General features: G+C 41.9%; 1 protein-coding gene across 1 annotated transcript in view; it reads right to left on the bottom strand.

The window, feature by feature from the left end:
• The window catches only part of LOC129816864 (mannosyl-oligosaccharide 1,2-alpha-mannosidase IB-like), a 180,846-nt gene that overhangs the window by 17,472 nt on the left and 140,698 nt on the right, over nucleotides 1-22,676 (bottom strand). The window contains exons 7-13 of the mRNA XM_055871799.1: nucleotides 21,055-21,135; nucleotides 9,174-9,268; nucleotides 8,903-9,026; nucleotides 8,724-8,817; nucleotides 6,228-6,343; nucleotides 5,181-5,400; nucleotides 4,510-4,682 (exon numbers count right to left, since the gene is read on the bottom strand). Coding sequence (XP_055727774.1) covers nucleotides 4,510-4,682; nucleotides 5,181-5,400; nucleotides 6,228-6,343; nucleotides 8,724-8,817; nucleotides 8,903-9,026; nucleotides 9,174-9,268; nucleotides 21,055-21,135 — 903 coding nt within the window. The remainder of the gene's footprint in view (nucleotides 1-4,509; nucleotides 4,683-5,180; nucleotides 5,401-6,227; nucleotides 6,344-8,723; nucleotides 8,818-8,902; nucleotides 9,027-9,173; nucleotides 9,269-21,054; nucleotides 21,136-22,676) is intronic.

Below are 22,676 nucleotides of genomic sequence, written 5' to 3'. Positions count from 1 at the left end.
ATTGGTCCCAAAAACCGATGGGTTGGGCCAGAGCCAGAACACACGTGGGTAAAGCAGCGTTTTCAAAATGTGTCATTGGCTTTGATACTCTGATGGGTTAGAGATGATCCAATTGCTGATAACTTTTGTTTGTACAACACCCCCACAAACGACTTCAACGATGGCAGTCTCAGACTGAAGTATGTAGCGAACATAGAGCAGCGGAATCAAATCAAATTTATTTATAAAGCCCTTCTTACATCAGCTGATATCTAAAAGTGCTGTACAGAAACCCAACCTAACCCAGCCTAAAACCCCAAACAGCAAGCAATGCAGGTGTAGAAGTACGGTGGCTAGGAAAAACTCCCGAGAAAGGCCAAAACCTAGGAAGAAACGAGGCTATGAGGGGTGGATAGTCCTCTTCTGGCTGTGCAGGGTGGAGATTATAACAGAACATGGCCAAGATGTTCAAATGTTCATAGATGACCAGCAGGGTAAAATAATAATATTCACAGTGGTTGTAGAGGGTGCAACAGGTCAGCACCTCAGGAGTAAAAGTCAGTTGGCTTTTCATAGCCGATCATTCTGAAGAATTCAGTTTGAGTCATCCGACAAGAAGAGAAGGTACTGCTAGATGCGACGGGTTCATAAGGGAATGGGCATGGATGGATAGGTAAACGCATAATGGCAACATGTGACTCGTTTCAAGGAAACTAGGCGTATGTCACACGTTGACTACATCACAGGAGAGGCATTTGAACGTAAGCTTTTTTTTTTCTTTTAAAATCAAAAGGCGTTTTTTGGTGCAGAAATGTCTTCTGGAACATGTGAACTTTCATGTGCCTTAATAACAAATGTGTATGCCATCTGTAAATGCAATAAAATTGTTACATTTCGAGTCTAGTTGGTTTAGCCACAAAAAAAGACGATGAGTTTGGATTGGTCTGCCATGTAGCAAGCGTCTGTCTATAACATGAGCTGGTCAGTATGTGTAGGTAATATTTTCTAACGCAGCTCTTTTGAAGGATATCACGTAGGAGAACTGCAAAAGTGTTGCTCTCCACTTTCTGGAGGACCGAGTTTTCAAATCAGTGGAATACCCGGTGGCATTAGAGTACAATAGCAAAAGAGTTGGAGAACACCCAGAAGGCTGTTGTATAAAACACCTGTCTCCAGATTACATCTTCAAACTAAGGGAAACCATGGCATCCGTGACAGAGAGGGAGAAGTGTCCATCCGTAAAATAGAATATCTGAAAATGTAGCTAGCTAAACTAAGTTTCTGCTCAGCCTGCTGGCTCGCTAGCTAACGTCACGTGTCTAATCTGTGTAGTAATATTATTTGAATCTCAGAGCCATTTGCATTGCTATTTATAGCCTAATGTTAGCTAGCTAGCTAACATTGAACCTGGTTGGTTAACTACCTGCATATTCATGCAGGGTAGTCACGTTATGAGTTGGGACTATGGTTTAGCTAGCTATCTACATCTCTAAACAAAAAACTCCACTGTGCAAGTAACCATTTCACTACACCTTCTGTTTCCTGTGCATGTGACAAGTTAACTTTGATTTAATTTGATATAGTATGTGTTTACCAGAGATGATCATGTGAAGGAACATGACCTGCACCAAAGTCAAGTTAGGATATAACGTTAGGCCAATGAGACAGTGTCCAAGTTCTAAATTCTACATATGAACGCCCTGCTTTAAATACGTCACACTCACAACAGTAAGCCATTTTCTATAATTGACTCGCCATTAACTTGTAAATAATGATCTTGTTGTGAGTTTATTTTCCTGTAATAATGAAGACAAATGAGCTAAAGTGAAGACGTTGTCAGCTATATGATATGGTCATTATTTGAACTGGCTAGCCAGCTCACTTAACATTAGCTAGATAGTTAACAAGCTAGAAACGAACCAAAACATTCTTTCGAAAGCTGCTTTTAGTTGCCTGGTTTGCTAGAGTGAAATCCAGTAACAGTCAAAAGTTTGTACACACCTACTCATTCAAGGGTTTTTCTTATTTTTTTTACAACTATTTTTTACATTGTAGAATAATGTTGAAGACATCAAAACTATGAAATAATGTAATAACCTAAAAAAAAGTGTAAAACAAATCAAAATATATTTGAGATTCTTCAAAGTAGCCACCCTTTGCCTTGATGACAGCTTTGCACACTCAACCAGCTTCATGAGGTAGTCACCTGGAATGCATTTCAATTAACATGCCAGCAGCATACCACCCTGCATACCACTGCTGGCTTGCTTCTGAAGCTAAGCAGGGTTAGTCCTGGTCAGTCCCTGGATGGGAGACCAGATGCTGCTGGAAGTGGTGTTGGAGGGCCAGTAGGAGGCACTCTTTCCTCTGGTCTAAAAAATATCCCAATGCCCCAGGGCAGTGATTGGGGACACTGCCCTGTGTAGGGTGCCGTCTTTCGGATGGGACGTTAAACGGGTGTCCTGACTCTCTGAGGTCATTAAAGATCCCATGGCACTTATCGTAAGAGTAGGGGTGTTAACCCCGGTGTCCTGGCTAAATTCCCAATCTGGCCCTCAAACCATCATGGTCACCTAATAATCCCCAGTTTACAATTGGCTCAATCATCCCCCTCCTCTCCCCTGTAACTATTCCCCAGGTCGTTGCTGCAAATGAGAACGTGTTCTCAGTCAACTTACCTGGTAAAATAACGGTAAAATAAATAAATAAAAATAAATAACAGGTGTGCCTTGTTAATTTGTGGAATTTCTTTCCTTCTTAATGCGTTTGAGCCAATCAGTTGTGTTGTGACAAGATAGGGGTGATATACAGAAGATAGCCCTATTTGGTAAAAGGCCAAGTCCATATTATGTCAAGAACAGCTCAAATAAGCAAAGAGAAATCACAGTCCATCATTACTTTAAGACATGAAGGTCAGTCAATCTGGAATATTTAAAGAACTTTGAAAGTTCCTTCAAGTGCAGTCGCAAAAACGATCAAGTGCTATGATGAAACTGGCTCTCATGAGGACCGCCAAAAGAAAAAGAAGACTCAGAGTTATCTCTGCTGCAGAGGATAAGTTCATTAGAGTTACCAGCCTCCGAAATTACAGTCCAAATAAATGCTTCATAGAGTTCAAGCAACAGACACATCTCAACATCAACTGTTCAGAGGAGACTGCGGGAATCAGGCCTACATGGTTGAATTGCTGCAAAGAAACAACTACTAAAGGACACCAATAAAAGGAAGAGACTTGCTTGGGCCAAGAAACATGAGCAATGGACATTAGACCGGTGGAAATCTGTCCTTTGGTCTGAGATCTTTGGTTCCAACCGCTGTGTCTTTGTGAGATGCAGAGTAGGTGAACAGATGATCTCCGCATGTGTGGTTCCCACCGTGAAGCACGGAGGAAGAGGCGTGATGGTGTGGGGGTGCTTTGCTGGTGACACTGGCTACATTCCAAACACTTAAAAGACACACCCTATCCCCTCAGCCCTTAAATTAAGTGGACACTTCTGATGACGTATCATGACATCTGACGAGTATAGACTTGCAGGGCAAGTGCCGGAAATTCGTCACTCATTCATCCCGCGACGATTGTGTTTTCAGCCACTGGTAGCTTGTGGGTGCTTTATATGCTCTACAGTCAATTATGATTGCATGTCTAAAGTACTTATATTAACTATATCATTATTAATATACGCCTACTGTATGATAGCTAGCAAATTAATTTAGCTACCTAACGTGAGCCTGCCTAGCTGGAACTTCTGAAGGAAAATATTTTATTTCTACAATTTCCAAAAGCTAACTAAACAAAAACATAATCACTTTTACGAGACGTGTTTGTGCAGTAGTAGCACAATTTCGAACTTATTTACATTTGTTTTTACTTACACTTGTATGCTGACTCCATATTGATGTTTTACGTTTTGCCTGACTTTTAGGTGTGTACAAACTTTTGACTGGTACTGTATACTAAATTCATTTTTAAACAGGTATTATTGGTGTTAAAATACACTAGTTATGCTGTTTTTGACCACCAAGCTGCTGATGTCATGAAGCCTGTAGTTTTTGTGTTCATACTTTTTCATAACGACAAGTCTGATGTCGGACGACAATAGAATGTTCATGATGTCACTGCGACAACTGTCGATAGACGTAGTATAAATCAGCCTTTAGTCTTGAAATCTTTGGTTGTTTAGTACATGGCCTCACATGTGAATCCTTGAAGAGATGGGTGGGGATAAGGCTTAAGAGGGTGTGAACGATTCTGAATGGGTAAAGACAAAGAAGAGCACTCGAGTAGGTTTACCAAAATATTCAAGGTCATTTGCTCAAAATTGAGGTTACAAGTTTATCAACTTCCAAAGCAGAATTACTTTCCCAGTGTTCCTCAACTGTAGTGTATGATATTTCATTTTCTAGCTCCGAGTCTATACTTTTATTCAATGTGAAAAACACAATTTCAAATTTTGCTACATAAGACTGGATCAAGCCGGTCAGTCACATATGGTAGTAGTAATACTAGTGAGTGATTTTCCAGTGGCTCACCTGTGCTGCCTCCCAGCCCCACTGCCTGTACTTGGGGTCGTGGGTGAACCTCCACATGTACCAGTAGGTCTCGATGACCTCTGGCCTCAGGATGTAGTACTTCTCATTCTGACGCACCGCCACTGCTTCCAGACCACTGTCAAACTTAAAGGCCTCTGGACCCAGCTTCAACACTATGGAGAGAGGGATGGAGGGAGATGGATAGATATATATACATTTAAAAAATCATTCCATATCCACTGATTTTCCTGGTTGAGCAATAAGTACAAAACACATATCCTGCCAATTAAATGTTTGGAGTTAGAATGTAATAGGAACCGATTACAGTGATCAAGAAGCAGACAGATTTGTTCTGCAAGCCTTGTCACTGTGTGTGGGAACTGAACACAAGTTCATAAAAAGAGACAGCCGGATAAAACTAGGAAATATCATCACTGTAAAACTTCACTTTCAGGAAGATCAGCCAGTTCCCATGGTAACCTCACTTTTTTTTATTTTAAAAACAACATTATTTTAAGCTCACACAGAATCTGATTCACCATCACGCTTATATTCACTTGGCGACAGCTAAAATCCATGGCAACCAAACCACCGTATAATAAGTTACCATTTATCCCTAAACTTCGTTTGATTTCCCTATAAGTTTAGGTGTGTGTGTTTCTCCATCTCACCAGTGCGGTCGTAGGACTCGTGGCAGGTGTGTGCGATCTCAGCCCCCAGCTGTAGGTAGTGTCCAGCCTTGTCGTCAGGTGAGCCGTCGGCCCCCAGAGCGAACATCCCCCCGGCGAAGCAGGTCAGGTGACCCATCTTCCTCTCCAGGTGGCCATTCTTCCACTCCCCGATAAAAGTCAGGCCACCGTTGGACTTACGGATCAGGTGGCGCTCGATTGCCTGGAAGGAGATGCGGAAAGGATATGGGTGGTGATGGTAGGAGTAGGTGTGTGTGGGTTTAGGGAGCAGGGTGTGAGAGTGGTGGTGATAGTAGAAGGAGTAGGTGTGTGTGGGTTTAGGGAGCAGGGTGTGTGAGTGGTGGTGATAGTAGAAGGAGTAGGTGTGTGTGGGTTTAGGGAGCAGGGTGTGTGAGTGGTGGTGATAGTAGAAGGAGTAGGTGTGTGTGGGTTTAGGGAGCAGGGTGTGTGAGTGGTGGTGATAGTAGAAGGAGTAGGTGTGTGTGGGTTTAGGGAGCAGGGTGTGTGAGTGGTGGTGATAGTAGAAGGAGTAGGTGTGTGTGGGTTTAGGGAGCAGGGTGTGTGAGTGGTGGTGATAGTAGAAGGAGTAGGTGTGTGGGTTTAGGGAGGAGAGAGATAGAGGACAGGTAGTTAGTCCCTGGCACAGTAGAGGAAACAGGAACAAAGCTGTTTAAGTGTCCTCAGCTTCAGTCCTTGAGAACAGCAGCAGAATCTTCTATCAAACCTCTTCCCTGGCACATAATGTACAAGATCAATCAACGTCAATAACTGGCAACAGAGTTCAGGCATCTACTTCCTGTTAAATTGCTCACTGATTAAAATGCAAAGATGGAGCCCAGTACACTGCAGTTAAAGTACTTTGAGGATTTGAGGAGCAATCCTAACTATCTGGTCATAAGGATATAGAGCAAGGTAGTTGCTAATTCAGGGTAGGATAGTTGAAACACAGCTGTGTGTTTGTCAATCAAAGACATCTTAATGGAGACCAGTTAAAGGTGGCTTGTCTCCATGGAGACCAGGTAAGGGTACCTCAATGGCGTCGTCGTAGGTCTTGCGGGCCTCTGTGTCTGTCTTGTCTGACATGAGCCAGGCCTTCAGCAGGTACTCATAGAAACTGTCCCCCAGACCTCCAACTGATGTATGATCTACAAGGGGGGAGAGAGGAGAAAGAGAGGGAGACGGGAGAAAGATGAGAGGGTGGGAAAAAAGGGACAAAGTGAGCGAGAGAAAAATAAAAGAGAGTGACAAAAAGGGGAAAGATGATAATTTATTCATTGGATGTTTTCTTCCAAACCCCAACCAGAGCCAGCACTATTCTTCAGAGGGGTTTTTAACTCACAGAAAAAAACGACATGGAGACGCTTTGTCCCCCTTACAGTGTGATGGCAGAGAAGATTGTGGTTGTTTACTCTCTCTGATGTACTCCTTCTTAATGTCCCCAATGTCCCAGTAGAAGTTGATTCAGCCTTTATAGCTGGCCTAGTTACAGTGACACCACATTACAGTGAGCCGGAGGCTGTGCCAACTCTCACTCAGTGAGAGGACACAGATGGGTAGGCACGCGTGCACGAAACGCACGCACGCACAATCTCTCACAGACTACCCTGAGTCATGAATCCGCAGTATAAAACAATTTGGTAGAGTTTAAGTCGAGTAAAGACACTCAGAAGGACTATTGTGTTTTCCCCATGAGGCCTGACCCTGTTTAGCTTCATTTGTTAGCCAGCAAGGACTTGCTATTGTGTAGTTGCCTCCCTCTGGCTAAAGCCATGCTCTGATGCTAACAGAGCTAGCCAACTTATGACTCAGCAGTGTTAACCAACAGTGAAGCTAACGATGCTAACCAATGCTGAGGAAATCATTGAGAGCAGTGGGGCTAGAGCCATTAGCGGTCCTAGTCCACAGCTAGTGCTGGGGCTAACGCCTAAAAGCTTATGGCTAATGGTAAATGAATGCTGTGTGAAATGTGCTGGCTGGGCTTGTAGCATGTCCAGCACTGTGGAGAGGCGTGTAGTGGTGAGATGGGCATCTCTTCAGCAGATGTTTCAGTGGTGTGTTATGTTAGTCAGGGGAGAGCTAATGCTAACAAATGTGCTGCTGGAACAGACAATTTTTATAGTAGTTGACAGCTGGGACTTTGACGATAACACTACTCGTATGTCTGTCTTTATGTCTGTCACTCTCTCTATGGGTCGGTTTTAAATACCTACAGACGTCTCTTTGATATTACACTGGCACTTTCTGTATGGCTACAACGCATACATTCACATCTCTCACACACAGAGGTATAGATTTATGGCACACGATTACTTTGTGATTTTCCATAGTCACACACGGCTCATTACTTTGAGTGACAATCCTCCTTCCGTCTCCTGCAAAGACACACACTCAGAGCAAAGTATGCAGAGAGAGAGAGAGATGAGCTGAAGAGATTCACAGACACAAAGTCAAATGTTTTCTATGCAAAATTGGCATTCCCCTGGCAAAAGAGAGAGAGAGAAGTTGCAATGAATAATTCATTCTCATATGGAGGGATGGAGAGATTGAGAGAAAAAGAGAAATAACAAAAATCTACACAAACAACATTGGAGAGGGGTAGACACTGTAGGGCTCTCTCTGTGTGTGTGTGTGTGTGTGTGTGTGTGTGTGTGTGTGTGTGTGTGTGTGTGTGTGTGTGTGTGTGTGTGTGGGGGGGGGTGGGGTCAGGTTTAGCAGTGAGTAGCAGAGACAGTAATTAAACCTCTCTCTCATTCAGGATAATAAACAGAGTTGGTTAAGACGCTGCCTGCCAACAGCTTCTAATTATACATATTTATTAAAAAAAAAAGAAGAAAAAAACACTACTCACACACATTCATTTACATAGCTTAGCGCCCATTGCACCTGCATTTGAATGAAAGGAAATACAATTGAATTGAGTAAAATTAAATGAAATTCAAACACTTCTTCTATTTTATATTAGGTGTAGTCTATACAAATATACATCTTGTACATAAAACATGTTGTTATATACATGCATATAAAATATTGTTTAAACAATTTATTTTCAGGACCATCTCTTAAAATTAAAACCTATATGCAAATATTATAAGTTATTACATATTGTTCAATATGGGGAAAATACTACATTCCCCAGAATGCAATAGTTTAATCATCAAGTTCACCCTCAGGCCAAATGAAATGGTTGGTGGAAATATAATTGGCTATTCTAAGCACAAAGTAAAACAAGTATATGAACATTGTTTCTAGAGAAGAGTTATATATTGTTTGGTAGCTGGAAGTGTGACCGGTCAGATTCAATGTAACTCTCATGTTCTATGGCTGAGTGGAATTTCTTTGAATTGCACTGAATTAAATTCTACTTCCTGTCACTCAAATTCTACATCCGGTGGGGTGTGGCCAATTCAATTAAAATTTCAACTCATGAGCTGAATGGGAGTCAATTCCAAAATTCTGAATTGAGCTCAACCCACACACACACGTCAGTGTTAATCTCTGAAGTTGAGAGAGACAAGAGGTACTTACGTTGGCCCCAGCGACCGGTGCGAGGGTTCAGATAGTTGGGGTAGAGCCCGTTGGGTCGGTCCATTTTGGCCAGCAGCTTCCGTATGTGCATTACCTGACAGGGTTAGAGGAGACATGGATATATCTCTCACCCAGGGGAACACGCAGACTTAGACACCAGTACTAAGGAGGTGTCTCACCTTTTGGTAGTAGGCAGGGTTCCCGGTGAGGTAAGTGAGGTGGACAAACTCCATGTGTAGTGTTCCAAACTCTGCCAGGATACTACTGCCTGCTGACGCCCAGCCCCAGTTACGCCCCACACCACTACACACAGGGAGGGAGAAAGGATTAACTTTCAATCACTGAGTAGAGAATCTTGCTGACATGTCATTGTTGCAGTTATGGATGTAGATCTAGGGTTAGGTTGTGGTCAGATGTAAATCTAAGGTTGCGTTGTGGTCTGAGACTGACCTCTTGAGGTTGACCATGGCCCAGGGGATGCCTGTGGGAGTGTTGAAGGCTGGGAGCAGCTTCTCAGCCAACTGGACCGCCTTCACCTTAAACACCTATCAACAGAGGGAGAGAGCGAGAGTGTGAATGAAGGATTTATAGGAAAAGCTGAGAAAAAGCTTCAGTGATGGAGAACATATTTTTACAAGAGACTTAACAAGACAGCCGAAAAAACGGTAAGCGTTTACACGGGACAGAGAAACAGTGGCCAAATGAACATGACAAAGCATTTGAACTGGTTTTACAGGAGAGGCTGAGCATATTGCGGAGGTGGAGGGCAAAACTCCCCCTCAGAGACCACTAGAATAACAGTTGACCCACATTAGAATAACAGAGTACACACACTCAAGTACAGTCACACTTCCCCAGCTGTGTGTCATTGTGTATATACAGTGAGTGTACAAAACATTAAAAGGACACCTGCTCTTTTTATGACATCGACTGACCAGGTGAAAACTATGATCCCTTATTGATATCACTTGTTAAATCCACCTCAATCAGTGTAGATGAAGGGCAGGAGACAGGTTAAAGAAGGGTTTTTAAGCCTTGAGACAATTGATACATGGATTGTATGTGTCTGCTATTCAGGGGGTGAATGGGCAAGAAAAAAGATTGAAGTGCCTTTGAACGAGGCCACCGGTTAGTGTCAAGAACTGCAACGCTGATGGGTTTTTCATGCTCAACAGTTCCCCGTGTGTATCAAGAATGGTCCACCACCCAAAGGACATCCAGCCAAGTTGACAACTGTGGGAAGCATTAGTCAACATAGGCCAGCATCCCTGTGGAACGCTTTCGACACCTTGTAGAGTCCATGAGGGGCTGCAACTCAATATTAGGAAGGTGTTCTTAATGTTTTTTACACTCAGTGTATACCCCATCCATTGATTCCAAGCCTGTCTGACAGCTGCAATAAAGCTCTTAATAGACTACACTGTTTTATCACACTGTCATCAAGAGGTGTGGGACATTAGCTCGCACATCCCAACAGTCTAAACTGGATTTCTCTCTTCATTTCAGGAGGTAACTGAAACAAAATGTTCAATACTCCAGAGACCTGTCAGTTACCAGGTTTCTATCCAACCTTTTTATGCAAGTCAAGTACACGTAAAAAAAAAAATTCAAATGTCGACAAAACGAAATGCGCTAGAAAAAGGTGGGATCTTTTTGTATCTGTAAACTTAATTATGCGAGAAATGTCAGTGGAAATGCTTTCATGCGCAAATATTGATATATTAATAATCATATCGTAAACTTGGGAGTCACGCAATGACGCATGTGGTCCTCCTACTACGACTCGGGAAAGTATGAGGTTTATTAGGCTACAGATTTAATAAACTATCATGAACTTCACAGAGTGATGAAAGTGCAAGGTGATGATCTTTATGATCCTTTCTAAAAATATTGAGGGTTGTATTCTGGTGACATGAGGATTGATGCTTGGCTGCCGTTTGACAAATAAAAGTAATCATCTCTCTCTTTTGTCCATAATAACCTGATAATGTAGGCTATACCTGCACTGTATCTGCAGCTGTTTGCTAGAGCACACGTGCCAAGACCGGAGTGGGCACATTCACCATATAATGCACATTGTTTTGTGACAAACAATCAGTAGAGTTGAAAATCACGCATAGCTTTTTACCCGCAACAAGTCAAGTTGATGGAAACATCTCTGGTGGGAACGTTTGCATATTGTTTTTTATGCCGATTTTTAGAATATTCGCATGAAAATCTGTCGCCAATTGGATGGAAACCTACAGTGAGTAGCTAGTGTCCTACTGCCCCTTACCCACAGAGTAACACCGAAATCAAACGAAAAGCTTTTTTTTTCTTTTTCGAACGAGCGTGTACACGCTGGAATTAGAACGCACAGTAATGAATGAGAGAAAACAGACAGGCTGCGAGCGCCAACGTCATACACTTCAAATTAAAAATAAATACATTTTATAGGCCCTAATCTATGGATTTCACATGAATGGGCACATGAATGGGCACGGGCACAGGCCCACCCACTTGGAAGCCAAGCCCCCCCCACTGGGGAGTCAGGCCCAGCCAATCAGAATATTATTTCCCCCCACAAAAGGGCTTTATTACAGACAGAAATACTCCTCAGTTTCATCAGCTGTCTGGGTGGCTGGTCTCAGACAATCCCGCAAGTGAAGAAGCCGGATGTGGAGGTCCTGGGCTGGCGTGGTTACAAGTGGTCTGCGGTTGTGAGGCCGGTTGGACGTACTGCCAAATTCTCTAAAACAACTTTGGAGGGGGGCTATGGTAGAAAAATTAACATTCAGTTTTCTGGCAACAGCTCTGGTGGACATTCCTGCAGTCAGCATGGACTTACATTCCATCCCTGCAGTACAGTTGATAACCTTTGCTATAAATGCTAAAAATACAATCTTACTGAAGCACGTATTACTTGTTGGCCTATCCCTCTGTACCGGTACAGATCCACTACCCACATCACTCCTCTCAGGATCCCTCCCCCTTGACCCATCTTTCTCTACTTTCTTCACTGCCTCAGCATATGACAACATCTGCACTACTCTAACCCTGGAAATCTCAACCTTCCTCTCCCAATCATGTAGTAACCAAAAAGTGTTAAACAAATCAAAATATATTTTATATTTGAGATTCTTCAAAGTAGCGACCCTTTGCTTTGATGATGAGTGAAGAATCTCAAATATAAAATATATTTTGATTTGTTTAACTTCTTATGGCTGCAATACCGTTAACGGGATGATATGACAACAGCCAGTGAAAGTGCAGGGCGCCAAATTCAAACAACAGAAATCTCATAATTAAAATTCTTCAAACATACATGTGTCTTATACCATTTTAAAAGGTGTTGTTGTAAATCCCACCAAAGTGTCCGATTTCAAATAGGCTTTACAGCGAAAGCACCACAAACGATTATGTTAGGTCACCGCAAAATCACAGAAAAAAACAGCTATTTTTCCAGCCAAAGACAGGAGTCACAAAAAGCAGAAATAGATCAAATGAATCACTAACCTTTGATGGTCTTCATCAGATGACACTCATCGGACTTCATGTTACACAAATCATATATGTTTTGTTCGATTAAATTCATATTTACATCCAAAAACCTCAGTTTACATTGGCGCCATGTTCAGAAATGCCTCCAAAAATATCCGGAGAAATTGCAGAGCCACGTCAAACATAAATACTCATCATAAACTTTGATGAAAGATACATGTTTTACATAGAATTAAAGATACACTTGTTCTTAAAGCAACCGCTGTGTCAGATTTAAAAAATCTTCACGGCAAAAGCACAATATTCAATAATCTGAGAACAGCGTTCAGCCACAAAAGGAAGCCATACAGTTACCCTCCAAATTATGCAGTCAACAAAACTCATAAAAAGCATTATAAATCTTCACTTACCTTTGCTGATCTTTGTCGGAATGCACTCCCAGGACTCCCACAAAAAATGTTCGTTTTGTCCATCATTTATGTCCAAGTAGCTACTTTTGTTAGCGCGTTTAGTACACAAATCCAAACGCTCGTGCAGGTCCAGCCGAACGTCGGACGAAAACTTCAAAAAGTTATATTACAGGTCGAAGAAACTTGTCAAACTAAGTATAGAATCAATCTTTAGGATGTTGTTATCATAAATATTCAATAACGTTCCAACCGGAGAATTCCTTTGTATCTATAGAAGTAATGGAACGCAAGTCGATATCATGTGGAATGCGCGTGACCAGGACCTGGCTCTCTGCCAGACCACTGACTCATTCCCCTCTCATTCAGCCCCACATCACAGTAGAAGCTTCATTCAATGTTCTACAGACTGTTGACATCTAGTGGAAGCCGTAGGAAGTGCAAACAGATCCATATCCTACTGTGTTTTCAATAGGCGATGAGTTGGAAATCGACCAACCTCAGATTTCTCACTTCCTGGTTGGATTTCTTCTCAGGTTTTTGCCTGCCATATGAGTTCTGTTATACTCACAAACATTATTCAAACAGTTTTAGAAACTTCAGAGTGTTTCCTATCCAATACTAATAATATTAGCAACTATGACTGAGGAGCTGGCCGTTTACTCTGGTCACCTTTCATCCAAGCTACTCAATACTGCCCCTGCAGCCATTAGAAGTTAACACTTTTTTGTTACTACATGATTCCATTATGTGTTATTTCATAGTTTTGATGTCTTCACTATTATTCTACAATGTAGAAAACAGTAAAAAATAAAGAAAAACCCTGAAATGAGTAGGTGTCCAAACTTTTGACTGGTATTGTACATCTTGTTCTTGCCCTCTCAAGGGACGCCATTTATCTCTCCCAGCTGCCCATTTCACTCCCACCAAAATCCCCCACAGGAAGTTGGTGCATTTAACAGCAATTTCCTGAAACCTAGAGTCTTAAATTATATCAAACAATGTAGCCAACACAAAAGTCTATGTTATGTTTGATCCTAAATTAAATTGAGGTCGTCTCAATGACACTATGTTCAATTTAGGGGTAATGATTATTCTAATTAATGTGTCTTTATGTGGATAGTCTAGTGAAATGTTGTAGTAGTCTAGCTTACTGTAGGCTATTTGGAATATGAAACAACTAAACTAGGCCTATATGAGCTTGTTTCACATCTCAATCACTGACCTAATCCATCAAGTTAGGTCTTACTAAGCTACCATTCATTCAACATGCCTAGTTGTCATTGGTGAACTGACTATTATCACATCATCAGCTGCCTACTGTCGACATAGGCCTACAGCTATACCAAGACGGCAGATCAACAACTGATTAATTAACATAGGCCTACTAATCTTTAACAGTTGAACATATTTCTGTAAAGGACGGTATTAGCGGAACAGCTCTTTCTGCTATTTTAGTTTCCATCCACGCAGCGACGGCGGAAGAACTTGTTCTCGCTTAGTTGACTAAACGCTGTTGCTACCTTCGTCGTAATGATGCTTTAGATAAGGCGCCAACTATGAAATAAGAGGTTATGTGCTTGACTAACACCATTTTAGAACAGGTTTTTGGCTAACAGTTTGTTCTCTATTTTCCCAGTGGTATCAATGGACGAAGTGGTGAGCTGCCATCCAGCTCGAGGGAGGAAAATAGTACTATGAATACAGGGGCAGGCTAGAGACTAGAGACTTTTTCTCCTCGCCCAAATCCTACACGCCAATCAATGACTGAGGGATATAGGCTATTCCATCTCACACACTTATTGATTCACTCACAACATGCACCAACTTCACACAAACATTCCCCTCTCTTCACTCATAACATCTGAAAGAGATGTTTTGAAAATGGAGGCCCTACCTGAGTGTGCCTTTTTTTTATGTGTCTCTGAGGGCAAAGCTTGGGTTGAACAATGTTTTCTCTCTCAATGCCGCTTTTAGTCCTGACCTGTAGCTGACCAAATAAAGGGGCGAGGGCAGAGTTTGAGTTGAATGAGAGAGCACCCACTATCTCGCTCTCAATCCCCCTTCGCTTGAACGCCCTTGCTCTCTTTCTCTCTCTCCGTCCCTCTTTCAGTTCAATAGACCAGGCGAACGAGGAACAAGGGCAATTTGGGGCTGAACAAGCTCTCTCCATCAGGATTAGCTGTGAGGCCAGGTCGGCAGTATTCCCAGACTGCAGATTTGTAGCGCTGGCTGGTCGTAGTTCTGCCTGGAATCAGCTGCTCCAACCGATCCTCTAACTCAGGAGCGGATCCTGTTATTACACATAGGAGGATATGAGCCTTGCTCTCCCTGAGATAGAACCCCATGACCACTCGGCCTGCCAGAGAGAACACACGCATACAGAGGTGCGCACACACACGTGCACACACTTTCATATCTCTCTCTCCGGGGGAGGATGTCACTGTGTACATGTAAAGGAGTCCCATAAAAGGATCAGAAGGTATACTGTGAAATCTGGTGAATGAGCCTGTTTTGGGGAAAAAAGGCCCTCAAGGACCCCAGGAAGAGACAGGATTAAGTCAACAAACGCTGTCCGTCCTTCATGGGGCTTACTACGTTTGTTCTTCATCGTGCTAGTTATTCCTCATTTAACTTGTTGTTCCTTATTATTTGTCATCTTTTATATTCTATTGTATCAGTCCGTAGTGCTTTATTGAAACAAGCTTGGAAATCCATGGGAGTGTGTTCTTGGGGATTTAACTACAACTGCCTGACTGAGTTTCAATCAAGCAGCGGTTTTACCTGGGCTCAGGTCATTCCTCCCAAACAAGAGGATTCTAGGCCCTCCAGCTCAGCCAGTCATTGCATGATTATCGTCTATATGGCCTATAAGACATAGCTGAATCTCTCACATCCATATTCATGAATACTGTTCATCTGCAGTGTAACAATCACATCTCTTGCCCTCCCCTTCACTCTCAACCCCCTCCTTTGCACCCTTCCCTTACTCACCTCCCACAATCACCCCCCCCCCCCCCCCAAGTGCAGTTGCAGCCAGTCAGTCAGTGTGACAGAGGAAGCAGTGTTCTGCCTTTGATTGGCTCCATGTTTGACAATATGAGAAGGAGTCAAGCGCTCCCCAGAAAATCAGACAGATCCATAGCCTCAGCTCACAGCAACTCACTGAAAGACGGATAGCAAAGTAGGAAGATGGAGGGAGGAAAAACATGAATCGCAGAGACAGGTTAGAGAGAAGCAAAAATAATTGTACAGCGGTCTAGGTCTTTTGCTGTGTATCACAACATCCCTTACTCCCTCCATCTGCCTCCCTCCCTCTTTTTACAGGGTGACTGCAGCAGGCCATGTCTAGCTGCAGTGTGTCAGTGTCTGCAGTTTTCCTTAACTCTCAGCTCATTATCTTACATTACAAGCCCTGCTCCCTTCTCCGCTTTTCTCTTTGCAATCAGCTGGCTGTGTTTCTCTTTTTCTCTTTGTTTATCTCTCTCGCCCTCCCACAGTCTCTCCCTCCCTAGTTCTCTCTCCCCCTGCGGAGAGGTTATTACTATGCACAAACTCTGTTGACAGAAGAGTGCAAGCTGCTTTCACCTCAACTACATATCCCAGAGAAAAGAGCACCTTTCACCTAAACTCTACATTTCCTTCAGAAAGTACTCACACCCCTTAACTTTTGACATATTTTGTTGTGTTACAGCCTGAATTGATTCAATTGAGATTGTGTCACTGGCCTACACACAATACTTCATAATGTCAAAGTGGATATTTTTTGAAATTATTATTTTCAAATTAATAAAACATGAAAGTATTTAACCCCTTTGTTATGGCAAGGCCAAGTAAGTTCTGGAGTAAACATTTGCTTAAAAAGTCACATAAGTTGCATGGACTCACTCTGTAATAATAGTGTTTAACATGATTTTTGAATGACTACCTCATCTCTGTAAAATTATCTATAGGGTCCCTCAGTCGAGCAGTGAATTTCAAACACATATTCAACCACAAAGACCAGGCAGAGAGAGCCAGGTTGGTTCGTCGCTTCAGTGCCTTGCCGTTCACCTTTGCACCCCTGGGACAGACTACACTCAACCATAGGACCTACTGAAGAGATGAGTCTTCAATAAAGACTTAAAGGTCTCCCACATGGATAGGCAGACCATTCCATAAAAATGGAGCTCTTTGGAGAAAGCCCTGCCTCCAGCTGTTTGCTTAGAAATTCTAGGGACAATTAGGAGGACTGCGTCTTGTGACCGTAGCGAACCCGTAGGTACGTACAGCAGGACCAAATCAGAGAGATAGGTTGGAGCAAGTCCATGTAATGCTTTGTAGGTTAGCAGTAAAACCTTGAAATCAGCCCTAGCCTTAACAGAAAGCCAGTGTAGAGAGGCTACCCTTGAAATATTCTTGATATGTTCGTCAAAAGAGAGATCAGGGTCCAAAGTAAAGGCTGTAATAGGAGAAAACTGAGGATGAATCAACAACAGTGTAGTTACTCCAAAATACTAACCTAAATGACAGAATGAAAATAATTTGGCAAAAAAATAATAACTATGTTCTGAATACAAATTGTTATTTGGGGCAAATCCATCAACACATCACAGAGTACATTTTCCAGCATAGTGGTGGCTGCATCATGTTATGGGTATGCTTGTCTCCGGCAAAGACCAGTGAATATTTTTTGCATAAAAATAAACGTGATAGAGCTAAGCACAGGCAAAATCCTAGAGGAAAATCTAGTTCTGTCTGCTGTCCAACAGACACTGGGAGACAAATTCACCTTTCAGCAGGACAATAACCTAAAACAAAAGGCCAAATATACACTGGAGTTGCTTACCAAGATGACATTCTGTTAAAATATTTTATCAAGATTTAAGATAAATGATTAAATAATTCTACCCGGAAACTTAACCATTAGGATTAGAGGTTATGTAGCACGGACAAGGGGTAATTAAAAATAATAACCATTGGGGAAGAAAGGAATGTATGTGTGTGCCGAAAGAAAACAAGAGACTCCTTAACCGATGTTTGAACCGACCCAGCTATAACTCTGGGGAGATAAGACAGGGAGAGCCCTTCCAGGTTTCCCGTATCTGGGGGGGGGGGGGACTGAACCTGTCAGCTGAGTGGTAATAAACTGTGGTGAGACTTCAGGGGAAAATCCAAGAAATTAGTGTGTATGTATGTGTTTAGGTTAAGAGAAAAGTATAAAAGGAATGTTTTTGTATAGGCACGGGAGAGCTCTCGCAAATAAAATTGTATCTGACTAATTGTGAGATGGGAATTCTGTCTGTTTTATTTAAACCAGAACTTTACAACTTCTGGGTTTCAGACCTAAAAATATAGTTGCAATTTATGAACATTAATTACTAAATTACAGAACACATTCAATGTTCCTGGATGGCCTTGTTACAGTTTTGACTTAAATTGGCTTGAAAATGGCTATTTAGCAATGATCAACAAGCAACTTGAAGAATTTTAAACATAATAAGGTACAAATATTATACAATCTAGGTGTGCAAAGATCTTAAGAAACTTACGCAGAAAGACTCACAGCTGAAACTGAATCAGCCGAAACTGATTCTAACGTGTATTGAATCAGGGGTGTGAATACTTTTGTAAATGTTATATTTATGCATTTAATTTTCAATAACTTTGTAAACATTTCATAAAACATGTTTTCACTTTGTCATTTATGGGGTATTTTGTGTAGATTGGTGTGAGATTTTTAATTTATTTTATCCATTTTGAATTCATGCTGTAACACAACAAAATGTCTTGTCCATTTCTCAACCAGTATACTAGCAACTAGACGTCGACCGATTATGATTTTTCAACGCCGATACCGATTATTAGAGGACCAAAAAAAGCTGATACCGATAAATTGGACGAGTTTTATATATATATTTGTTATAATGACAATTACAACAATACTGAATTAACACTTATTTTAACTTAATATAATACATAAATAAAATCTATTTAGTCTCAAATAAATAATGAAACATGCTCAATTTGGTTTAAATAATGCAAAAACACAGTGTTGGAGAAGAAAGTAAAAGTGCAATATGTGCCATGTAAAAAAGCTAACGTTTAAGTTCCTTGCTCAGAACATATGAAAACTTGTGGTTCTATATTCCCAGTTCTTCAATATTCCCAGTTAAGAAGTTTTAGGTTGTAGTTATTATAGGAATTATGACGCATCGACTATTTCTCTCTATACCATTTGTATTTCATATACCTTTGACTATTGGATGTTCTAATAGGTACTTTAGTATCGTCAGCCTAATCTCGAGAGTTGATAGGCTTGGAGCCATAAGTAGCTCTGAGCAATGCTTGAAGCACAGCGCTGTTTATGAGCATTGCTCAGAGCTGCTGGCAAACGCAGTAAAGTTTGAATGAATGCTTACGAGCCTGCGGCTGCCTACCACCGCTCAGTCAGACTGCTCTATCAAATATCAAATCATAGACTTAAATTATAATATAATAAACAGAAATACGAGCCTTTGGTCATTAATAAGGACTAATTCGGAAACTATCACTTAGAAAACAAAACGTTTATTCTTTCAGTGAAATACAGAACAGTTCCGTATTTTATCGAACGGGTGGCAACCCTAAGTCTAAATATTGCTGTTACATTGCACAACCTTCAATGTTATGTCATAATTATGTAAAATTCTGGCAAATTAGTTCGCAACGAGCCAGGCGGCCCAAACTGTTGCATATACCCCGACTCTGCGTGCAATGAACGCAAGAGAAATGACACAATTTCCCTAGTTAATATTGCCTCCTAACATGAATTTCTTTTAACTAAATATGCAGGTTTAAAAATATATACTTCTGCGTATTGATTTTAAGAAAGGCATTGCTGTTAATGGTTAGGTACAATTGTGCAAAGATTGTGCTTTTTTCGGCAATGCGCTTTTTAAAAATCATCACCCGTTTGGCGAAGTTGAAGTAGGCTGTGATTCGATGATAAATTAACAGCCACCACATTGATTATATGCAACGCAGGACAAGCTAGTTAAACTAGCAATATCATCAACCATTATGTGAAGATTGATCATTTTTTATTAGATACGTTTAATGATAGCTAGCAACTTACCTTGGCTCCTTGCTGCACTCGCGTAACAGGTGGTCATGACGCCTGCCACGCAGTCTCATCGTGGAGTGCAATGTAATCGGCCATAATCGGCATCCAAAATGCCTATTACTGATTGTTATGAAAAATTAGGGCCGATTTCAAGTTATCGGACATGCCGATTAATCGGTCGACCTCTACTGGTAACACGGAATAAAGCGCTCTCACGAACGATATCACCCCTCCCATTCCCCACTCAACATCTTTCTGATTCCCTATCCCACCACTCCTCCAGCCTCTGCAGAATTATCACCATTTATTCAGAGGGGGAGAGAGGGAAAGGCGGTGAGAGTGAGAAGAAGGAGGGATGATCAATAAGAGGGAGCGTGGCCAGGGATCTGCTCCCATCAGCTGAGTAGTCTGGGACCAGCAGAGACGCATGGCTGGAGTGCAATTCCACCACTCACACTCCTTTAATAGGAGCAGGAAGAGGGGGATGACTGATACCGCATGGCAGGGGACCGAGAGAGAGAGACAGAGAGACAGAGAGACTAGTGGTAGTTTTCATTAGGTGAGGGGAGTTCCTTACTAATTAGTGACCTTAATTCATCAAACAAATAAAACGGTGGAGCGAAAACCTGCAGACACTCGGCTCTCTGTGGAATGAGTTTGACACGTGTTTTCAGCGCACTGTTTCATTAAATCATTGAGACACAAATGACTCAAGAGGGAGCGTGATGGACATACTGTGAAAAAAAAAGAAAGCTGCCTCAACTGCATTGTTCTCAACACCAATATGCTGGTTAATTTTGTTACTATGCACATAGCAACATATAGGGAAAGGAGTCAATTCAACAGCACTGTAGATTATGTTTCAGGACCGCAGACAGCGACCGCTATCAAACGCAGGAGAAAGCGCATTTGTAATAAAATGATATTATATTTATTAGTGTTACATTATTCTTACATAATATAACCATATACAATTACAGTAGCATGTCTTAGAGTGATGGACTGTGCCATTCCGGTGGCCTCCACAATGGATTAGTCCACTGAAAGAGGCGCAAATCAGAACGGTGTCTTGTGCACCATGAACAAAAAAAAAGATCTGTTTTCGACTGCTCGACTAAAGAAATCTCGGTCGACCATACAATCCACCAATTAACTAAATGAGGTCAGCTTCAAGACAGACAGACAGACAGAGAGACAGACAGAGAGACAGACAGAGAGACAGACAGAGAGACAGACAGACAGAAAGAGACAGAGACAGACAGAGAGACAGACAGAGAGACAGACAGAAAGACAGACAGAGACAGACAGAGAGACAGACAGAAAGACAGACAGAGACAGACAGACACAGACGAGCAGATACCTCCTGTCCAGAGAGGTAGTAGGCGGCCAGCAGTCCTCCGATGAAGCGGATGTTGACCTCGAAGACAGACACTTCAGCGTTCTGAAAAAACAGAGGGAGAATCAGCCAGGGAAAGAGAGAAAGTAAGAGAGCGAAAGAAAGACACTGCACAGAACTGCCAGAGCAGCCTTGTGCCAAAACCACATCAGATATCTTGCACAGTAATACCAAACAATAAGTGTGTGTAATGGCACACATTCCTGAATTCAAATAGCCTACCATTCAGACCAAGGCTGTAACACCAAATTCATGTCAGACTAATAGAGAACACCTTTCCAAGTTCTACCACAAGCACAGCCCGATTCCCTATGTAATAACCTCAACGGACTGTTAATCCAACTGTCACCCTGGGAGAGTGGAGAAGGGGGAAGACAGGGGAGGGGAGATTTGTTAAAGGGGGTGTTTCGTGGCACCCCGGCCGTGTTGTGCTCCCCCTCTGAAGGACGGTGGTGAGAACTCATAAAGCTCAAGGCCTCGTCAGTATCCATCTCCCCTTCAGCACCGCTACCTGTTTACAATGACACTTAGGTGCCAGACAAAGAGCGCGGTCATAAAAGCACCCTGTGTTGGCACTACTGCACAGCACAACAAAATGATCTCCGTCATACGAGTGACCCACGCAAACTGCACAGCACAATATCAGTCATTCAGGTTCTGCACACAAACAATCAGACATGACAATCATTCACAGTCATTCAGGTGTCTCACACTGTAATTAGTGTCATTCAGGTGTCTCACACTAATTAGTGTCATTCAGGTGTCTCACACTGTAATTAGTGTCATTCAGGTGTCTCACACTAATTAGTGTCATTCAGGTGTCTCACACTAATTAGTGTCATTCAGGTGTCTCACACTAATTAGTGTCATTCAGGTGTCTCACACTAATTAGTGTCATTCAGGTGTCTCACACTCTAATTAGTGTCATTCAGGTGTCTCACACTCTAATTAGTGTCATTCAGGTGTCTCACACTCTAATTAGTGTCATTCAGGTGTCTCACACTCTAATTAGTGTCATTCAGGTGTCTCACACTAATTAGTGTCATTCAGGTGTCTCACACTAATTAGTGTCATTCAGGTGTCTCACACTAATTAGTGTCATTCAGGTCTCACACTAATTAGTGTCATTCAGGTCTCACACTAATTAATGTCATTCAGGTCTCACACTAATTAGTGTCATTCAGGTGTCTCACTCTAATTCGTTTCATTCAGATGTTTCACACTCTAATTAGTGTCATTCAGATGTCTCACACTCTAATTAGTGTCATTCAGGTCTCACACTAATTAATGTCATTCAGGTCTCACACTAATTAGTGTCATTCAGGTGTCTCACTCTAATTAGTGTCATTCAGGTGTCTCACACTAATTTGTTTCATTCAGATGTCTCACTCTAATTTGTTTCATTCAGATGTCTCACTCTAATTAGTGTCATTCAGATGTCTCACACTCTAATTAGTGTCATTCAGATGTCTCACACTCTAATTAGTGTCATTCAGATGTCTCACACTAATTAGTGTCATTCAGATGTCTCACACTAATTAGTGTCATTCAGATGTCTCACAAACTAGTGTCATTCAGATGTCTCA

The sequence above is a fragment of the Salvelinus fontinalis genome, chromosome 19, assembly GCF_029448725.1.
Source record: "Salvelinus fontinalis isolate EN_2023a chromosome 19, ASM2944872v1, whole genome shotgun sequence".
NCBI classification, from domain to species: Eukaryota; Metazoa; Chordata; class Actinopteri; order Salmoniformes; family Salmonidae; genus Salvelinus; species Salvelinus fontinalis.
Note: the sequence above shows the minus strand (reverse complement) of the source record. Positions and strands in the feature narration are given on the sequence as shown.